This window comes from Canis aureus, chromosome 9 (genome assembly GCF_053574225.1).
Source record: "Canis aureus isolate CA01 chromosome 9, VMU_Caureus_v.1.0, whole genome shotgun sequence".
NCBI classification, from domain to species: Eukaryota; Metazoa; Chordata; class Mammalia; order Carnivora; family Canidae; genus Canis; species Canis aureus.
In genome coordinates, this window is record NC_135619.1 from 43,177,240 (window position 1) to 43,194,685 (window position 17,446).

The following is a 17,446-nucleotide window of genomic DNA, read 5'->3' on the forward strand; positions in this document are numbered from 1 at the left end:
GCACCCCCCTCCACTCACTTGTGTGCACTCTCTCGCTCTCTAAAATAAATAAAATATTTTTAAAAATGTAACATCTTACTGGTATAGCTTGGACTATATTATAGGTTCAGCATATGTTAAAACAGCAATTTATATTGTTGTATATGTTGTCACAAACAATATTATTAACTCAAATGTTAATGGGTAGCTTCTTTTGTTAACTTACTGAATTAAATCCATCCTTAGGGCATAAGAGTAGATTTGTTTTTTTAATTTTCTTTTTAACCAGGAAGCCCTGAATATCTGCATTGTTTCTGCATATGAAAAGTAGACTCCTAACTCTGGGAAGCGAACACAAGGGGTGATGGAAGGGGAGGTGGGCGGGGGGTTGGGGTGACTGAGTGACTGGCACTGAGGAGGGCACTTGACAGGATGAGCACTGGGTAATATGCTATACGTTGGCAAATTGAACTCCAATTAAAGCAAAATAAAGTAGACATCTTATGACTGATCTTTGGCCTGAGATGTTGAGTAGTCCTTAATTATTCTTATGTTTTAGTGAATGGATGAGGTAACCTGAGATTAGAGGAGCAGGATTTTGAGAAAGAATTTTGAGAGAGACAAGAATGAACAGTGGAGTCACTAAAAATAATGTTCTCAGTAGGCTTAAACATAGTTATTAAAACAGAGAAAACACCCAATTTTTTTTTGATTATTGCTTTTCTATTTGTTTTTCAAACAATTCTCAGTGAGTACAATTCCTTTTGTTGTATGTTTTAACTAGTGTAAACCAGTAACGATGATGAAAATAGTGTAGGAATAGGAAGGAAATAGAACACTTGTTTGAAGAGATTTACTTTTCTTTGAATACTTGGCCACTTAAAAACAGTTGAAATTTGAGGTTCAAAAGTAGGAAAATAGCAACTCTGTAGTAATTTTTGAAGCCTCTTTTCCAACTTTTCTCCCAACTTTTCTGTTTAGTTTTTAATAACTTTCATTAATGCTCAAGTGCCTATCACATTTAGTCTTGAATATAAAAACTATTTCTCATCTTTTCTCTTTTTTACAAGGAACTCTGTGGCTGGAGGGAGATATGACTTCTCTTATATAGCTCTGGAATTTTCAAATGGTGTTAAAGTTATATGTTTGGCTACAATTTTTTCTTTGGGGGAAAAAATGGTTTTGTTTCTAAAGGGAATTATAAGTCTAATGATGAAGTGACAAATGAAACCTGCAGCCAAGCCTGAGAAAGCATGTGCATGTGAAACTTAAGATGCGCAGTGACTAAGATATAACTGGTAGAGACTTAGGATGCAAATGTTTGTATTTTTTAATACATTCAAGGAAGGGATAATCTAGTTTAATCTATAATGAACCTTTGCTTGTGATATTTGGAGTGGTTACCAGCTGCTTAATGGCTGCAATAACCTTTGCTTAGTTAATATGCATGTCACTTTTAGAATTTATCAGTGACAATTTGCCTGTCACATGCAGAGTTAAGTAGTGTAATATCAGCTGAGCAGTGAGATGGAGGGAGAAGGAATCAGGATCTTTTTTTTTTTTTTAAAGATTTTATTTATTCATGAAAGACACAAAGACAGAGAGGCAGAGACATAGGCAGAGGGAGAAGTAGGTTCCATGCAGGGAGCCGATGTGGGACTCCAGGATCACGCCCTGGACTGAAGGTAGACGCTCAGCCGCTGAGCCACCCAGGTGTCCCAGAAATCAAGATCTTTTAGGAATGAGAACATGTTTCTGTTTGGGATCATGGAAACATTGGGCCAAAATATGTGGTTGAATATGTTTGTTTGGCTTAGATTGTTCATTCAAAGATAATCTTTTGATTTCTGTGTATTATCTATTGCACAATGATATAAGAAAAAAGAATTATGATGGCACTTAGAAGACTTTCAAGCTTAGAGCTAATTAATTTATCTGGTATAGCCCTGGTCTACATGGGTGATGTAGACATAAAAGCTTTAGCTTTTTACTTATTATTAGGCTGTTAAGTTATTTGCCACCCTGTGGACCATTCAACACCAATGTGTTTCATTTAACTCCATGAATCTCCGCATATGCTATTTTGCATATTCTAAATAATTTAAATATATTTCTTACTCTTTCCACAGCATGTAGAGTCCATGAAGCACAGGACAATAAAGCTTCCTACTCATACCACCAGGAGGATCTCTTTGAAAGATTCACTACAGGACTACCAGAGACACCAAGTCTGAAGCATCATGTGTTGAAACAACAGAAGGCTACTACTTTTGCACTAGCTAGAAACAGAGTTATGATGTTTTCAATTCTTTGAGCTCCAGGAAGCCAGGAGAGTGAGTTGAAAATCTGAAAATGCGGCCATGGACTGGTTCCTGGCGTTGGATTATGCTCATTCTTTTTGCCTGGGGGACCTTGCTATTTTATATAGGTGGTCACTTGGTACGAGATAATGACCACCCTGATCACTCTAGCCGAGAACTGTCCAAGATTCTGGCAAAGCTTGAACGTTTAAAACAGCAAAATGAAGACTTGAGGCGAATGGCTGAATCTCTCCGGTAGGTTCTAAAAAACTGAAGGAAGAGTGATGAAGTACAGTACTTTCTTTTTAGTTGCAGGGCTTCATTCACCTATTAAAATATACTTAATGATTTCCTTAAATTGCTATTTATGCAAAAATTTAAATATTTTAGTGAGATACTGTTTATAACAATGATAGCTCTATATATTTAACATAATTTCTCCATGGTGTCAAATCTTATTTTGCATATGAATTTTAATATAGAAAAACCATGCCATTTAATTTGTTTTTGTATTTCACTAGTAGTTATCTTCAGCATTTTAATAATTTTGATACATTAAATATAAACTTTGTATGATTTAAATTAGTGCATATTAAACTTTTTGTTATATGGACAATAATAGACATTTATAATAATTGAGATAATAATCTTTAACTTATTAAAATTAAGAAAGAAAAATTCATTGCTGAATAAAACAACTGGATATGGAATCTAGGGAATTGTTACTGTTGCTACTTCTAGTTTATTACAAAATGTAACATGTATGTTAGAAGGCATCAGCTGTTTGGAAGAATAAAATCTTGTATTTTCAGGGAACAAGTAATTCCTTAATTCTAAATCCTCTGTTTTATATATGAAGGTGATTATGTATTCAGTGCTTGCTGTTTCTCAAGCTAAAGTTTGAAGATTTGAGTTCTCATTACTCTAGAGGTGTAAGTGACCCCAAGGGTAGAGAAAAAGAGGACAGAGTTCATTTCTTTTTGAGAACAAAAAAATTGAGGAGTGGAAAATGAAAACATCCTGTTGTGCATTGAGCCTTCAGAGTAGATGAGGAAGAAGAGAAGGAAAGTGCTAGATTGGTGAAGCTGAGGAGCATTCTGTGAAGGACGAATACAGTTGGCAGTGTCACATACTTTAGGGGCTTTAGAGAAGACTTCTCTCCTCCCATTCCTTCATCTCCCTGCCACTACTGCCTTTGCACTTTCTTTAGAATTTACTTTTCTCTCAACTTTTTTCTTTACCATAATATTATTTTTGGCCCTTTTATGTTCTCTGGAAGACAGTGCTTGATGTTAAGAATTTCACATAATGAATGAAAAGTTATTCCTGTCATTTTTAGTAGTACCATGTGGTAAAATGCAAAGTAACCAGGAATTAAAAAGTGAACAGATAACTTCCTGGATTTATATATCATTTTATTTCCTTTTGGGTGGGGACCTGGGAGTATCACAGAGAAGGTGATCTTTCTGTAGTCTCATTCAGTCATTTGTTATGAGAATCAAAGATTGATAATTTAGAGGTTAGTAATAGCTATTATTGTGCCAGGTACTATGCCAAGGACTTTGCATGGATTATCTCTTTGAATTTCATAAGTTTCCTTATGAGATGCTGATACTTGTTTTCATAACCATTTTACAGATGAGGAATCAAAGCAGTATTAAGGAATTTAATTTTTCCCAAGGTTATACTTTCACAAGTGGTGGAGTATCCTGCATCCTGGCGGTATGCCTCAAAAGCCTGGACTCTGATAAGGTGTATTGCCTCTGAAGAGAAACCAGAGAGAAGTCAGTGATTCAGAAATCTCAACTAAAAGTGTCATGCAGGAGATCACTAAGAATAGCAACTGCTCTAGTTGATTTTGGAGTATGCTTTGATTATAGTAAAATCTTGTTCTACATCCTGGGATTATTGGTCCTTGGAAAAGATTTTGCTTCTTAACAATTCAGGCTCATAAATAATTATTTTTCTCCTCATTCCAACTTCAATACTGATGTCAGTTGGCTTATTTCTGACTGCCAAGTGTCTTATTTTTTTTTGCATGAAAGGAAGCTTGCCTTTAATAATAGTAGTTTCTTCTGCAGACTAGTCTTTGTGTCTTCTTTTTTTTTTAAGATTTTATTTATTTATTCATGAGAGACACACAAAGAGAGGCAGAGGGAGAAGCAGGCTCCCTCCAGGGAGCCTGATGTGGAACTGGATCCCAGGACTTTGGGATCATGCCCTGAGCCGAAGGCAGATGCTCAACCACTGAGCCACCCAGGCACCCCAATCTTTGTGTCTCTTAAGTCACTTTCTTTGTATTCTTTTGTGTTGAAATTAAATTCTCTACTACTACATTCAAATGTAGAGACAACTTGTAAGAGTTGAGATGGTATGTAATAGACAGTGCTGTAATATCATCATAAATACAATCTGAAAACAGACCAAGTCCATTTTTATGTATAGATAGATAATTTTAGGAAAATAAATAAGTTCTTGTTTTCCCTCATTAGGGAAGAAAACCTCTTCAGACCCGTCCATCAACTTTACCAGTAGGGCTACTTGTGTTTCAGCCAGAGGGATTGCATTTTAGAGCCCTGGCATAAAAGGAAGAACAGTAGAAGTGCTATGGGTGTTGGTGTTTTTTCCCTCTCATTATAACATTTTGTACCCAGTTTTCTATGTCTTTTTCTTAGATGACAACGTGTTTGTAAGCTAAACGGAGTAATTCATATGTCTGCAAATCTAGGTCATTTCTTTGGGATGAAGAATATGGATTGGATTGGAGGAGAGTGATCCAGAAGCCTGAAATTACAATGTTCAAGAGTTAGGACAGTAGTTTTAAAAGTAGATAACTCATCCTCTAGCTAAAATTTGCTAATTTTGTTGATTGAATTACACATTTAGAAAAATTAATCATTATTCTGAGGGATGCAAATGTTTAAGTACTATGTTTGGGGGGTTGTTTGTGTGTGTGTTTAGTCTTTAATTCTGACTTACTGATGAATAATTTCTATACAATAAAATTCACTTTTTTCAGCATATAGGTCTATAAATTTTAGCAAATGTTTAGAGTCTTGTAACTACCATCACAGTTAAATTTTAGAAAAATTCTACCTTCCACCAGAATTCTGTTGTGTGCTTTTGTAATCAGATTCTAGCCTTACCTTCTGTCCCTGGTACTGAAGTTTTTTCTGTTCTGTATTTTTTTTAAAACAATTCTTTTTTTAAAAAAGGATTTTATTTATTTATTCATGAGAAACAGAGAGAGAGAGGGGCAGACACATGCAAAGGAAGAAGCAGGCTCCATGCAGGGAACCCGATGCGAGACTGAATCCTGGGTCTCCAGGATCATGCCCTGTGCTGAAGGCGGCGCTAAACTGCTGAGCCACCCGGGCTGCCCTGTTCTGTATTTTATACTGATTCTAAAATACATCATATAAATAGAATAAGCCAGCCTTATAAGTCTGGCTTTTTTCATTTATCATGTACTTGAGATTCATTAATGTTATTGTGTGGATTGGTAGTCTTTTTCTTTTTCCTATTATTTTAATTCCTTTTTAATATTGAGTAGTATTCCATAGTAAGGATGTATCTCAGGGTTGTTGTCTTTTTTTTTTTTTTTTAACACATTGACCAGTTGAAAGATGTTTTTTGGCAATTATGAACAAAGCTGTTACAGTATTTGCTCTATAGGTTTTTGTGTGAACATAAGTTTTTATTTCTCTTGGGTAAATGTCTAGGAATGGGATTTCTGGGTCATTTGAGTGTTTGTTTAATTTTTTAAGATGTTGCCAAAATGTTTTCCATTGTATCTATATCATTTTGCATTCCCACCAGCAATGCTTGAGAGTTCCAGTTCCTCTTGCTAGCATTTGCTGTTATGTTTTTTATATTTTAGCTGTTTTAATAGATACGTAGTAATATCTCACTGAGTTTCAATTTGCATTTCCACAATGATGTTGAACATTTTTTTCATATGCTTATTAATTGCCATAATTTAGTGAGGCATCTGTTCACATTTGTTACTTACTTAATTAATTTATTTATTTGAGAGAGAGAAAGAGAACAAGCACAACTGGGAGGAGGGGCAGAGGGAAAGAGAGAAACCACCTCTGTGCCAAGCAAGGAGCCCAATGTGGGGCTTTATCCCAGGACCCCAGGATCAGGACCTGAGCCAGAGGCAGATGCTTAACCAACTGAGCCACCTAGGTGCCCCTATTGTCAATTTTAAAAAATTGGGTTTTGTTACTAAAATTTGTTTTCTTATTTTTGCATTCTTTTTTAAAATTGTATTTCGATATAAAAAATTAAATTTATATGCATATGTAAATATAAATTATATATGTATATAATATACATTATATATAATAGAGTAAAAATCCAGTGGCTTAAAACAAAGTTTTTTTTTCCTTGATTATTTAATTTGGGTTGCTCTCAGCTTGGTTGTTTTTTCTAGTCTGGGGTCACTCTTGCAGCTACTACATTGTGATAAGGGAGTCCAGATGACCTCACTCACGTGTTTGATGATTAGCTAGGACCCTTACATGTGGCTTCTCCAGCAGGATGGCTCAGGTTTCTTATGTAATAGTATTCCAAGAGGGAAAGAACAGAAACTGTAAGTCCCTTTGAGGCCCAGTATCAAAAGTCACACTTTTGCCATATTCTGTTAGTGTATGCAAGTGAAAGGGACATTCCATATTCAGGGAACACAGGGAAAAACTGCAAAGAATTTGTGGCCATATTTAAACTACCATTCTCATCTTCAGAAGTAATCGACTAGGTCAAATCATTGTGGTCCTGATAGCCAGAGTTTGGTTTAGACTTGGTTGATAGAGTTATTTGTGGTTCGGTTTATAGCAGAGGAATGACATATTGAAGATGGTTGAGTAAGATTTAGATTTTCAGATGGAATTAGGGTATGTGCTTCACTGCAATGAAATTAACTTGGAAATATAGTATTAAATCTAGACATGAGGTGATACTGACCTCGATTAAAATTAGTGGTTGAATTTTTTTGCTCAGGAATCAAGGTACATCTACTTATTTTCTCATGTTTCTTGTATGCTCTTATTTGGCATTCCCCAGACATCCCTTTTTTACTTGTTAATTGCCAGCACTTTAGGTAAGCATGTGGTACTTGTTTTGTAAAACATTCTTTTAAAAATTTAGAGGTAATCACCTTCTCAGCCTGCTACCCTATAAGAATGCTTTTCTATACTTCATGTTTGTTTTCTCTCAACCTTTAATAATGTGAAGTTACTGTTCACAGAATCTTTGCTTCTTGGGATTTGTATAATTAATCTATGGCTTTCTCTGTTTTTCTAAGCTATGTAGTAAATTTCCCAGATGGATTAGAGCCAAAGCACGAGTCTTCTGTTGGAAAAATTTGGAGCAACAGAAGCATGGACACAGAATGGGTAGAAAGGAAACTGACATAATGTTTCACAGGTCATATCTTACTTCTTCTGTTTGAGAAGCTGGTATTAGAAAATGAGGGATGCCTTTGTTCCTATTGGTTGATTGGAAAATTTGCTCTAGGCTCTCTTCTCTGTAACTGCCCATTTCTCATGTAAAGAGTGTACTTATATTCGTAGAGCAAGTGAGTGGTTTGGAATGTTTAGAACACCTGCCATCTACCTTTAACCTTACCTTACATATGTGCCTTTTATTTTTGCAACGCTGCATCTGTTATTCCTTATGCTATTAAGAGTATCTAATTTGTCCTTAGGGGCAATACTGCTCCCCTGTGTGAGAATATCTTTCTCAGATTGTAGTCAAAAAAAAAAAAAAAAAAAGATTTGTAGTCAAGATTCCTAGCCCTCCCAGTCTGACAAACAGCTGCTATCTCCCTGAAATTTTTACTAACTTTTTAATATATTGCTAGGTTAAGTTTGTCCTTGTCGTATTTTGGAATTTTTTTTCTGTGTTAACAAGACATGTTTACCTATAATTTTTCCTTCTTATGATGTCTTTTGGGTTTTAGAGCAAGGTTATACAGGCCAATTCTATTCTCTAGAAGGGTTTGTATAAAATTGATACTCATTCTGTTTTAAATCTTTGTTAGAATTCTACCAGTGAAGTTATTTGGGTCTAGAGTCTTTTGAGAAGGGTGCAAGGTTTGAGTTTGAGTGAAAGGGGGCATGACGTAAGGTTTTAAATTCTGAATTTGATCTTTTCAATAGAAATTGGCCCATTCAGTTTTCTATTTTTTTTTCTATTTTTTCTTATATAGGTTTTGGTAAGATGTGTTTTTCAAGGAATGTGTCCATTTTATCAACATTTTTAAATGTATAAACATAAAGTTGTTCATAATGCCTTTCTAATTTTCTTCTCCATACCTGTAATACCTGTAGTGATGTACCTTTTTCATTCCTGATATTAAATGTGTTTTCTCCTTTTACCTTGCTAAGAGTTTATCAATTTCATTTACCTTTTCAAAGAAGTAGTTTGATTGTTATTTTGTTTTTTCTCTAATCATATGTCTGTTTCTATTTTATTGATTTCTTCTCTTAGTTTGATAATTTCTTATAATCTCTTTTTCATGTATGGTTTTTTGTTTTTGTTTTTGCTGTGGTTTTTAAAACTTTTTCAGGAAGAATTTTATATCATTGATTTTATTTATTTATTTTTTAAAGATTTTATTTATTTATTCATGAGAGACACAGAGAGGCAGACTATGTATAGGCAGAGGGAGAGGCAGGCTCCCCATGGGGAGCCTGAAAAGGGACTTGATCCCTGAGCCACCTGGATGCCCCTATATCAATGATTTTAAATCTTGCTTCTTTTCTAATATATGCTTTAAATTTCTAAGCAGTTTTAAATTGCATCCCACAAGTTTTGACAGTGTCCCATTTTAATTGTAATTAAAATAGTTAAAAATTTAAAAATATTTTCAACCTACTGTCTGGCCCCTTATACAAAATTTGCTGACCAAAAGTTTGTGTGAATGAAGATGTATTCATTTTTAGCTCTTGTCTCTCTTAATCTCTAAATTGCTATGCATATTGCATGTGGGTATTGACATGCTCTGAAAGTAAGACAAAGTCCAATTATTGATATTATTCTTATGTTTTTGCTTATAAATATTTATATACTTTATACCTTTCATTTCTTCTTGTTTTATGCTTTTACTCCATGTTCAGCTATCCCATGTTTTCATCAGTCCGCCTCCTTGAAGCAGCTTAGACTTGGGGCTGAAATGGGACTTATGGGTAAGAGATTGGGTATGTTTAGAAAGGAACAGTCTGGTGAAATGAAAGGAGTGTGAGTTTCTCAGATCTGTATTTGGATCTCAAGTATACTACTTACTAAATGGTCTTTTAAAAGATTACAATCTTTCTGATATTCAGGTTTTTCAGATGTAAAATGGTAATAATAATCTCTATTTTGGAATTTTGTTAAGTTTTAACAAGAGATTTAAAAGCTCATTGAGAAGCCCTCCTTTGTATTAGTAGTTATTCACTAAACAGTAATTTTTCTAATGGTAGTTTATAAACTAGTTTTATACCCTATGGTAGGTAGTTAATAATCTAAAAAGCACATGACCTTATATACTTTTCATGGAATTTAGAATACTTATTTCCTTTGTTTCTAATAGAAAGAATTCTCTTATTTCAGTGGATTAAAATTCAGAAACCTACATATTTTTTAGAGTAACTCTCTACCTTGAGAAAACTTAACTTCTGTGGGCCTGGAATCAAAATTACGAAGAAAGTCAGTTGGGATAGATGATCACATTTGGTAGATCTGTACGTTTTTGCAGAGACAAAAGAGTTATATAATACACTAGGTTGAATAGCATAGAATGGGCTTTATTTCTTATAATTTGGTTTCCTGCCTAAATTTATATTTTTTTTAGCTGGTTGATGCTTTTAGGTATAAGAATTATAATTCCCTATCCTAAGCTTTATTTAAAATATAGGAATTTTAGTTATTATCACTACCCAGAAAGGTCTCTAGGAAAGAATAGATCATTCTTTCAGAGAGATGTCACACAATAAGAATAGTAAAATCTTAACTCGATTGAAAAAATTTAAACTTTCTGTTTGAATTATTTTCCATGTATAAATGCTATAGAGACAAAGTGAATTTGCATTAAATATTTTAAAATGTATGAATATTTGAGTTTAGGAGCTGGATTGAACATTTTTTTTTTACATATTATTCTTTATTCTCTTATCCTGATATTATGGAGTTGATAATAGCTCTGAGCACTTCTTGATAATTGAAGCTAATAACTATAGGAAATATGGCTTATAGTGATCAATTTCTGTGCTATCTGATTTAGACGACACATAATCTAGTAGTTTAGAAAACAACTTTTCTGGACTATTTCTCATATTTCTTTTAGGTAGACGTTTATTTCATTATGAAGATGTTTGTTTTTGCAAACTGCAAAATATGAAATATGAATATGAAAATATTCAAAATATGAATTGATATTTCATAATTCATTCAGTTAAAATCATGAAAGAAAATGGTTATTTAGTTCAGAGATCAGTATTCTAGACAAAGCTGTCTGAAGGAAAATAAATATAAAAAGATTATAAAATATTATAGTTAGCCTATGAATTATGATGGATAGAAGGAAGTATAGTTTAAAATACCATACTGTGCTTTTCTTGTTGTTGCTGGTTCAAATAAAATAAGTTTGATTTTAATCCAGTCCTTTTGTTCTTTTAAACTGTATGCAAAAGGTGTTGCTTGGCAGAGATGTTTCACATCTTAATCCTTAAAAGAGTCTAATAAGGTTTGGAGAGAAACAGGTTCCCCTAATAAATGCAGAATGCTAAATCTGCAAATAAAGACAAAAGGGACATTCAGAAGTATAGTTTAATATTACTTCTAATTTGTATTCAATAGCACTTCAAAAATATTATACCACACGATGTGTACAGAAGCTAAGTGACTTAGTCATTTTTCTGCAAGTTAGTTGTAGAAACAGAAATAGAATCTTCCAAGGAATTATGAGGTGGTATTTAATTTTCAGTACACTGAAACACTGTCATTTTTTATACCATTTCAGATTTCTCTTCCTTTAAGTATTTACTCAGGACAGTATGTTTTACTAGCCTATCAATAATGACCAAAATATCCAAATAACATTATAATTACTTCTGGTCATTGTTATATGTTATCTAAGATTCCCATATGCTGATATCAGAAATGGCTAGCTGAATCATTAAATCTTTAAATTATATAGATACACCCATTTAAGCATATAAGGGGTGTGTTTAATATTTATTGAACTTAACTATAATAAAAGCTTATAATCTGTACAAATAAATACAAATGGCACATTTGCCACAGAAGTTTGCTATATTCAGTACTTGTAGCATTTTATGTGGGTCATGGATTTGTAGGAAGAAACCATATGCTATAAGATTGGTCAAATAATCTAATCATATATAAGTTTATTACAAGTGGCCACGTAGAGTAGGAATACATGTAATATGTCTAAATGTAGCTTCTGTTGGCCCTTTAGATTCCCTCATGGCTCTTTAGAGTCCTATAAACTACATGTGTAATTGTCCATATGAGGTATTGTCTATCCAGCTCTAAGGTCATTTGTTGTTATATCTAATCTTTTTATACCTGGAACTAATGTCATCATTTTTTTTTTTTTTTGGAAGAATGTGTGCTAACAGTCAATGCATTTCCATTTAAGGGAATGTATATCAGCTTTGGGATCTATAAGTTCTTGAGCCAGACCTAACACCAAGAAAGCCCTAGAAAGCAAAATTCATTTTAAGATATCCCAATAATCAATATGCCTCTGGCTTCCCAGCATTTTGGAGAGTATATCTTTCCACAGTACTGTTAATGTTACATACTCTACACACAAACACACACACACACACACACACACACAAGATTAATTGCAAACTAACCTATACCAGTTGATCATTATTTTTATTAGCTATTGGTAGCTTCCCCAGACTAAAGGTTAGCGAGGAAGACAGGCATCCTCCTCCCTCATAATTTTGCTGACATTTAATATTTTACAGTAAAGACAAGGCTCAGATTGAATTCTGCCTGTTGAATATAGAAACATAATAAGCAGCTGCAAAAATAGTCACATGATCTATTCTGTAACTCTGAAATCCACACTTCTATACTTTTAGGTGTTCTTGCAGTACCTTGTGTAAATGGTTCTCTTAAGGCAGTTGTGGCATTATTTTAACTACTGGATTTGATCAACCTTCTGTTCAGGTATCAAAGGATATCTGAATCAGCTCCTGGACACTATGGTTTTGGAACCTAAGCCTAATGCACTATCCCTCAGGTCATGGACTTTTGTATTTACTAGATTTTTAGTTGTTGACAAAGTGCTTCTATAACAATTCTAGATAGTTCACATTTTCATGTATATTGAATTAATTATAACAATGAAATAATATTTCTAGATTTTTCTTAGCTAATAAACTGCCTTTTATTGGAAATAAAGCTGGCTGAAGAGTTTAATATTACTGTTTCTTTTGGGATATTGTCTCCCCCCCCCTTCAGATTTATTGAGGTTTTTATGTTATTTACACGTAACATTATGTAAGTTTAAGTTGTGCAGTGTGATGATTTGGTGTATATTATGAAATGGTTACCACAGTAAGGTTAGTTACTTAATTATGTGTGTGTGGGTGAGAACTTTTAAGATTTACTGTATTAGTAACTTCCAACTATACAGTACACTAGTATGAGCCATAGTCACCATGCTGTATTAGATCCCCACAACTTATAACTAGAAGTTTGTTCCCTTTGACCACTTTCACCCATTTCCTCTACCCCTCCATTCCCCAACCCCCTGGCTACAGCTAATCTACTCTTTGTTACTAGGAATTCAACTTTTTAAGATTCTAAGTGAGATTATACAGTATTTATCATACTGTAATTTATTTTACTTAGTGTAATGTTCTTAGGGTTCTTCCATGTTGTTGCAAATGTCAGGATTTCCATCTCTCTCATGGCTGAATAATATTCAGGTGTGTGTGTATGTGCGTGTGTGTATGTGTGTATACATGCTAAATCATATGGTAGTTCTATTTTTAATTTTTTTGGCAACCTCCATACTGTTTTTCATAGTGGCTGCTGTACTATTTCACATTCCCTCCAATGATGCACAATGGTCCCCTATTCTCCAATACTTCTTATATCTTGTCATTCTAATAGCCATTCTAACATATGTGAGGTGATATTTTATTGTGATTTTGATATGCATTTCCATGATTGTGATGTCATGCATCTTTTCATGTACATGTTGGTAATTTGTATGTATTCTTTAAAAAAAATATCTATTTAGTTCTGCCCATTTTTAAACCAGATCATTTTTTTGCTGTATAGTTGTATAAGTTATTTATAGATTTTAGATATTAGTCTTTTATAAGACACATTATTTGTAAATATTTCTCCCATTTGTTAGATTGTTTTTTTATTTCATGGTTATTGCTGTGCAGAGCTTTTTTATTTATTTTAGTTTGATGTAGTCCCATTTATTAATTTTCCTTTTGTTGCTTGTGCTTTTGGCATTATATCCAAAAATTATTGCCAAGACTGACGTAAATGAGCTTTTCCCCTATATTTTCTCCCAAGAAGTTTTATGATTTCAGTTAAGTCTTTAGTCCATTTTGAGTTAATTTTGTTAGTGATGTAAGATAAGGGTCCAATTTCGTACTTTTGCATGTGGTTATCTAGTTTTCCCAGCACCATTTCCTGAAGAGACCATCCTTTCCCCTTTGGGTATTCTTGATGTCTTTGTCAAATATCAGTTGACCATATATGAGGGTTTATTTCTGGACTCTTGGTTCTTTTCAATGGTCGTCTATGTGTCTTTTATGCAAGTAGCATACTGGTTTGATTACTATAGTTTTGTAGATGGTTTGAAATCATAGTGTGCTGCCTCCAACTTATTCTTCCTTCTTGAGGTAGTTTTGGCTATTCAGCATCTTTTGTGGGTCCATACAAATGTTTTTTCTATTTCTGTGAGAAATGCCATTGGAATTTTGTTGGGGATTGCTTTGAATCTGGAGAATTTAGTACACTTACATTTAGAGTGATTATTGATATTTAAAGAGTTATTTATGCCATCTGATTAACTGTATGGGCCAAAACTTTAAAGAGGAGGAAACTTATTTTATGAGACCAGAATTATCCTGATATTAAAAGAAGGAAAAGACTCTATAAAAAAGAAAACAAGAGAATATCCTCGATGAATATGCTAAAATTCTCAACAATAAAATATAAACAAATTTGAAGGGCTTATTTCCCAATAAAATATTTTATTACTCTTTGAGTATAGATTTAGAACATATATACACTAATACCCACAAATGCATTCACCACATACACCATTTGTTAAGATATTTTGAAGTTTATTACTGTCATTGTAGTACTGTATATAGAGATTGACTATTATTGATCATCCTTTAATGGAATTTACATTTGGTTTTCATCTTATTTTTGTATCTTTTCTATTTCCAATAACATTTATATAGAGAGAACCACTGCTTCAGAGCAGATGTCATGCCTACCTAGTCTACTTAATTTAAAGGAAATCAGGTTTGTGGAAATCATATTATGTAAATGATTCTTTTAATGACCACTTATCCAAACTGTGGTATACAATATATATCAGTAGAACACTCCTCTTTAAAGTGATATTCTGTAGTCAGGTAAGAAATCTTAAGTTAGATGAGCAATTAATTAGTACTAGTCTAGTAAGTGAAAATAAAGATGTATATGCTACCTAAATTGTATTAACGTTCAAAGATATAACAGACTTAAGTATTTGAAACTTCTGTTGGTTTAAAGAACCAAGCAAATAAAAAATTGCATCATGCTTTCAAAGTTTAAACCCGAAGAGAATGCTGTTTCTGATATATGCTTCTCTATGCATGTATAAATGTGCATATATTTATACTCTCCTCTCTTCCCCTGAGTTTGTCCATTGAGGTTCTGTCCATTATTTAGGGCCTTTGTCCAATAAGCTTCTTCCTAAAGCCTTTTCCCAGTTTCTTTCTTGCATAAAATTGTCTGTTATAGCACTTTTTACCAGGTATTGTATTAAAAATATTAATAGATTTGGGACACCGGGGTGGCTCATTCATTTGGGCATCTGACTCCTGATTTAGGCTCAGGTCGTGATCTCAGAGTCTTGAGATCAAGCCCCTCATTGGGCTTCCATGCAGCAGGAGTCTGCTTTTCCCTCTGCTTCCCACCTCCCACTTGTGCACTTTCTCTCTCTGTCTCTCTCAAATACATGTTAAAAAATATATATGGACTTGTTTTATCTTAACCTCTTTAGTGCTAACCACCTTGAAAGTAGGGCCTATTTCAATCATCTTTGTATCCTCCACAGTATTAAAAACATATTGCTTCCTACAAAGGAAGTTTTGGGTATGTTTTTAGGAATGCATTTATTTAGAGTTTTAATACCAAAAATTTCCAGAGCAATTCATTGTAAAAATATTTCTTTTTTCATCATAACTGATTAATTGGAATAATTTTTATATACTTTTTTGTTGTTGTTATTGAATCCAAACTGCTTCAAGGGAAGGTTCTTGGAATCCATTTAGGAAGCACCCTGACATATTTGGATTGAAAAAAATTATATACATATCTTTATAACAAAGTATAAAAATTGGCAAGAACCAGTGGTAATTATAGGAAGATAGATGTTTAAAAGGCATGCCACACAGATTGATATTGTGCCTCTCTACTCTTTACTGCATTCCATTTCCCCCTCTCTAAATATTCAATCACTAGGAAAAAAGTAGACTAGGGGATATTTCTTTGACTTTAACTGCTAAAGTTATTAATGATGTTTAAAAATTTTGTAAGACCATGATTTGCTCTTATAGTTGATTAATGTTTTTTGTCACTGTGTAAATGAGAGACAGGATGGTTTACACGTTATATTTAATGTAAAGGAAAACTTGAAAATAATTTTATACTCTGTATTTGTGTTCTTTATCTGAGCAAATTTTTTTTCTTTTTGATATAAAAAAAAATTGGAAGGATGATGCTGTAATGGTTTATAACTAGACTTCTGATTTCATCGAATCACCCCAAAGCAGTGGTTTTCAAAGTGTGGTTGTCTTTTTTTTAATTTATTTTTTAAAATTCAAGCATAATTAAAATTCAGTTATATTATTTTAAAGTGTATAATATAGTTATTAAACAGTTCTGTACATCACTAATTGTTCTTCAGGATAAGTGTATTCTTAATTGCCTTCACTTATTTCATACACACACACACCCCACCCCTACCACATCTGTCTTGCAAATTATGGTCATTTGACAGTAGCATGAACATTACCTGGGAACTTCCAAATGCTCAGGCCCCACCCCAAGGCCTGTTGAATCATAAACTCGAGATGTCGCTCAGTAATGTATTTTAACTAATTATCTAGATGGATCTGATGTGTATTTTTAATACATACAGTTAATAAGATGGCATTAGTAAGTCCTTACTAATAATTACTCTCAGTGTAAATGTATTGAATTCTCCAAAAGACAGAGTGACTAGATAGATTAAGAAAACAACAACAACTATGAGACCATTTCAGCTTTGAGGATGCATATAGATACAAACTAGAGGGATAGAAAAAAATTAAGAACCACTGTCCTAATAAGTATAAAAATGTGATATTTAAAGTCCTGAAAAAAATTCATAACGGAAAAAGAAATAGTTAACTACCAGTAAATCATCTTTGGAAGCTTATCGTGACCAGTTATTCTCAGATACCTGGCAGAGGTTACTAATGAGATAAATATTCACATCTTTTTTCTGTTACGTGTAGAACCTCATGTAATATGATAGAAGTGAAGTTTATATTACTTCAGAAGCACCTATTGGGAACCTTCTGTTTATTCATTTTAGGAAGATTGCTGCTTTTGCAAGATTTATATTGAATCATTTATACAGCCAAAGCTTTTATTAACAACAAAAGCCTTGAAAGGAGAATGTGAATAAAATATTACCTTACTTGTTTGTGTCAAAGAATATAAACCAGCATGTGTAAATTTCAGTTTACGTATTCTGGCCTTGTTTTCCTGTTAAAACCTATGGAGATTATTTTTCATAATTATCTATGTGTGATATTGAGTTGGTATATATTATTACTAATAGGTATCAATCATTTTTATCTTTTTTGTTCTACCCATTATTCTTTTCTTGAATGATGCTGTTATTG

General features: G+C 33.2%; 1 protein-coding gene across 12 annotated transcripts in view; it reads left to right on the plus strand.

The window, feature by feature from the left end:
• The window catches only part of FUT8 (fucosyltransferase 8), a 301,575-nt gene that overhangs the window by 152,012 nt on the left and 132,117 nt on the right, over positions 1 to 17,446 (plus strand). For all 12 annotated transcript variants that reach the window (XM_077909653.1, XM_077909648.1, XM_077909645.1 and 9 more), the window contains one exon: positions 2,109 to 2,534. In XM_077909653.1, coding sequence (XP_077765779.1) covers positions 2,332 to 2,534 — 203 coding nt within the window. In that variant the 5' untranslated portion in view covers positions 2,109 to 2,331. The remainder of the gene's footprint in view (positions 1 to 2,108; positions 2,535 to 17,446) is intronic.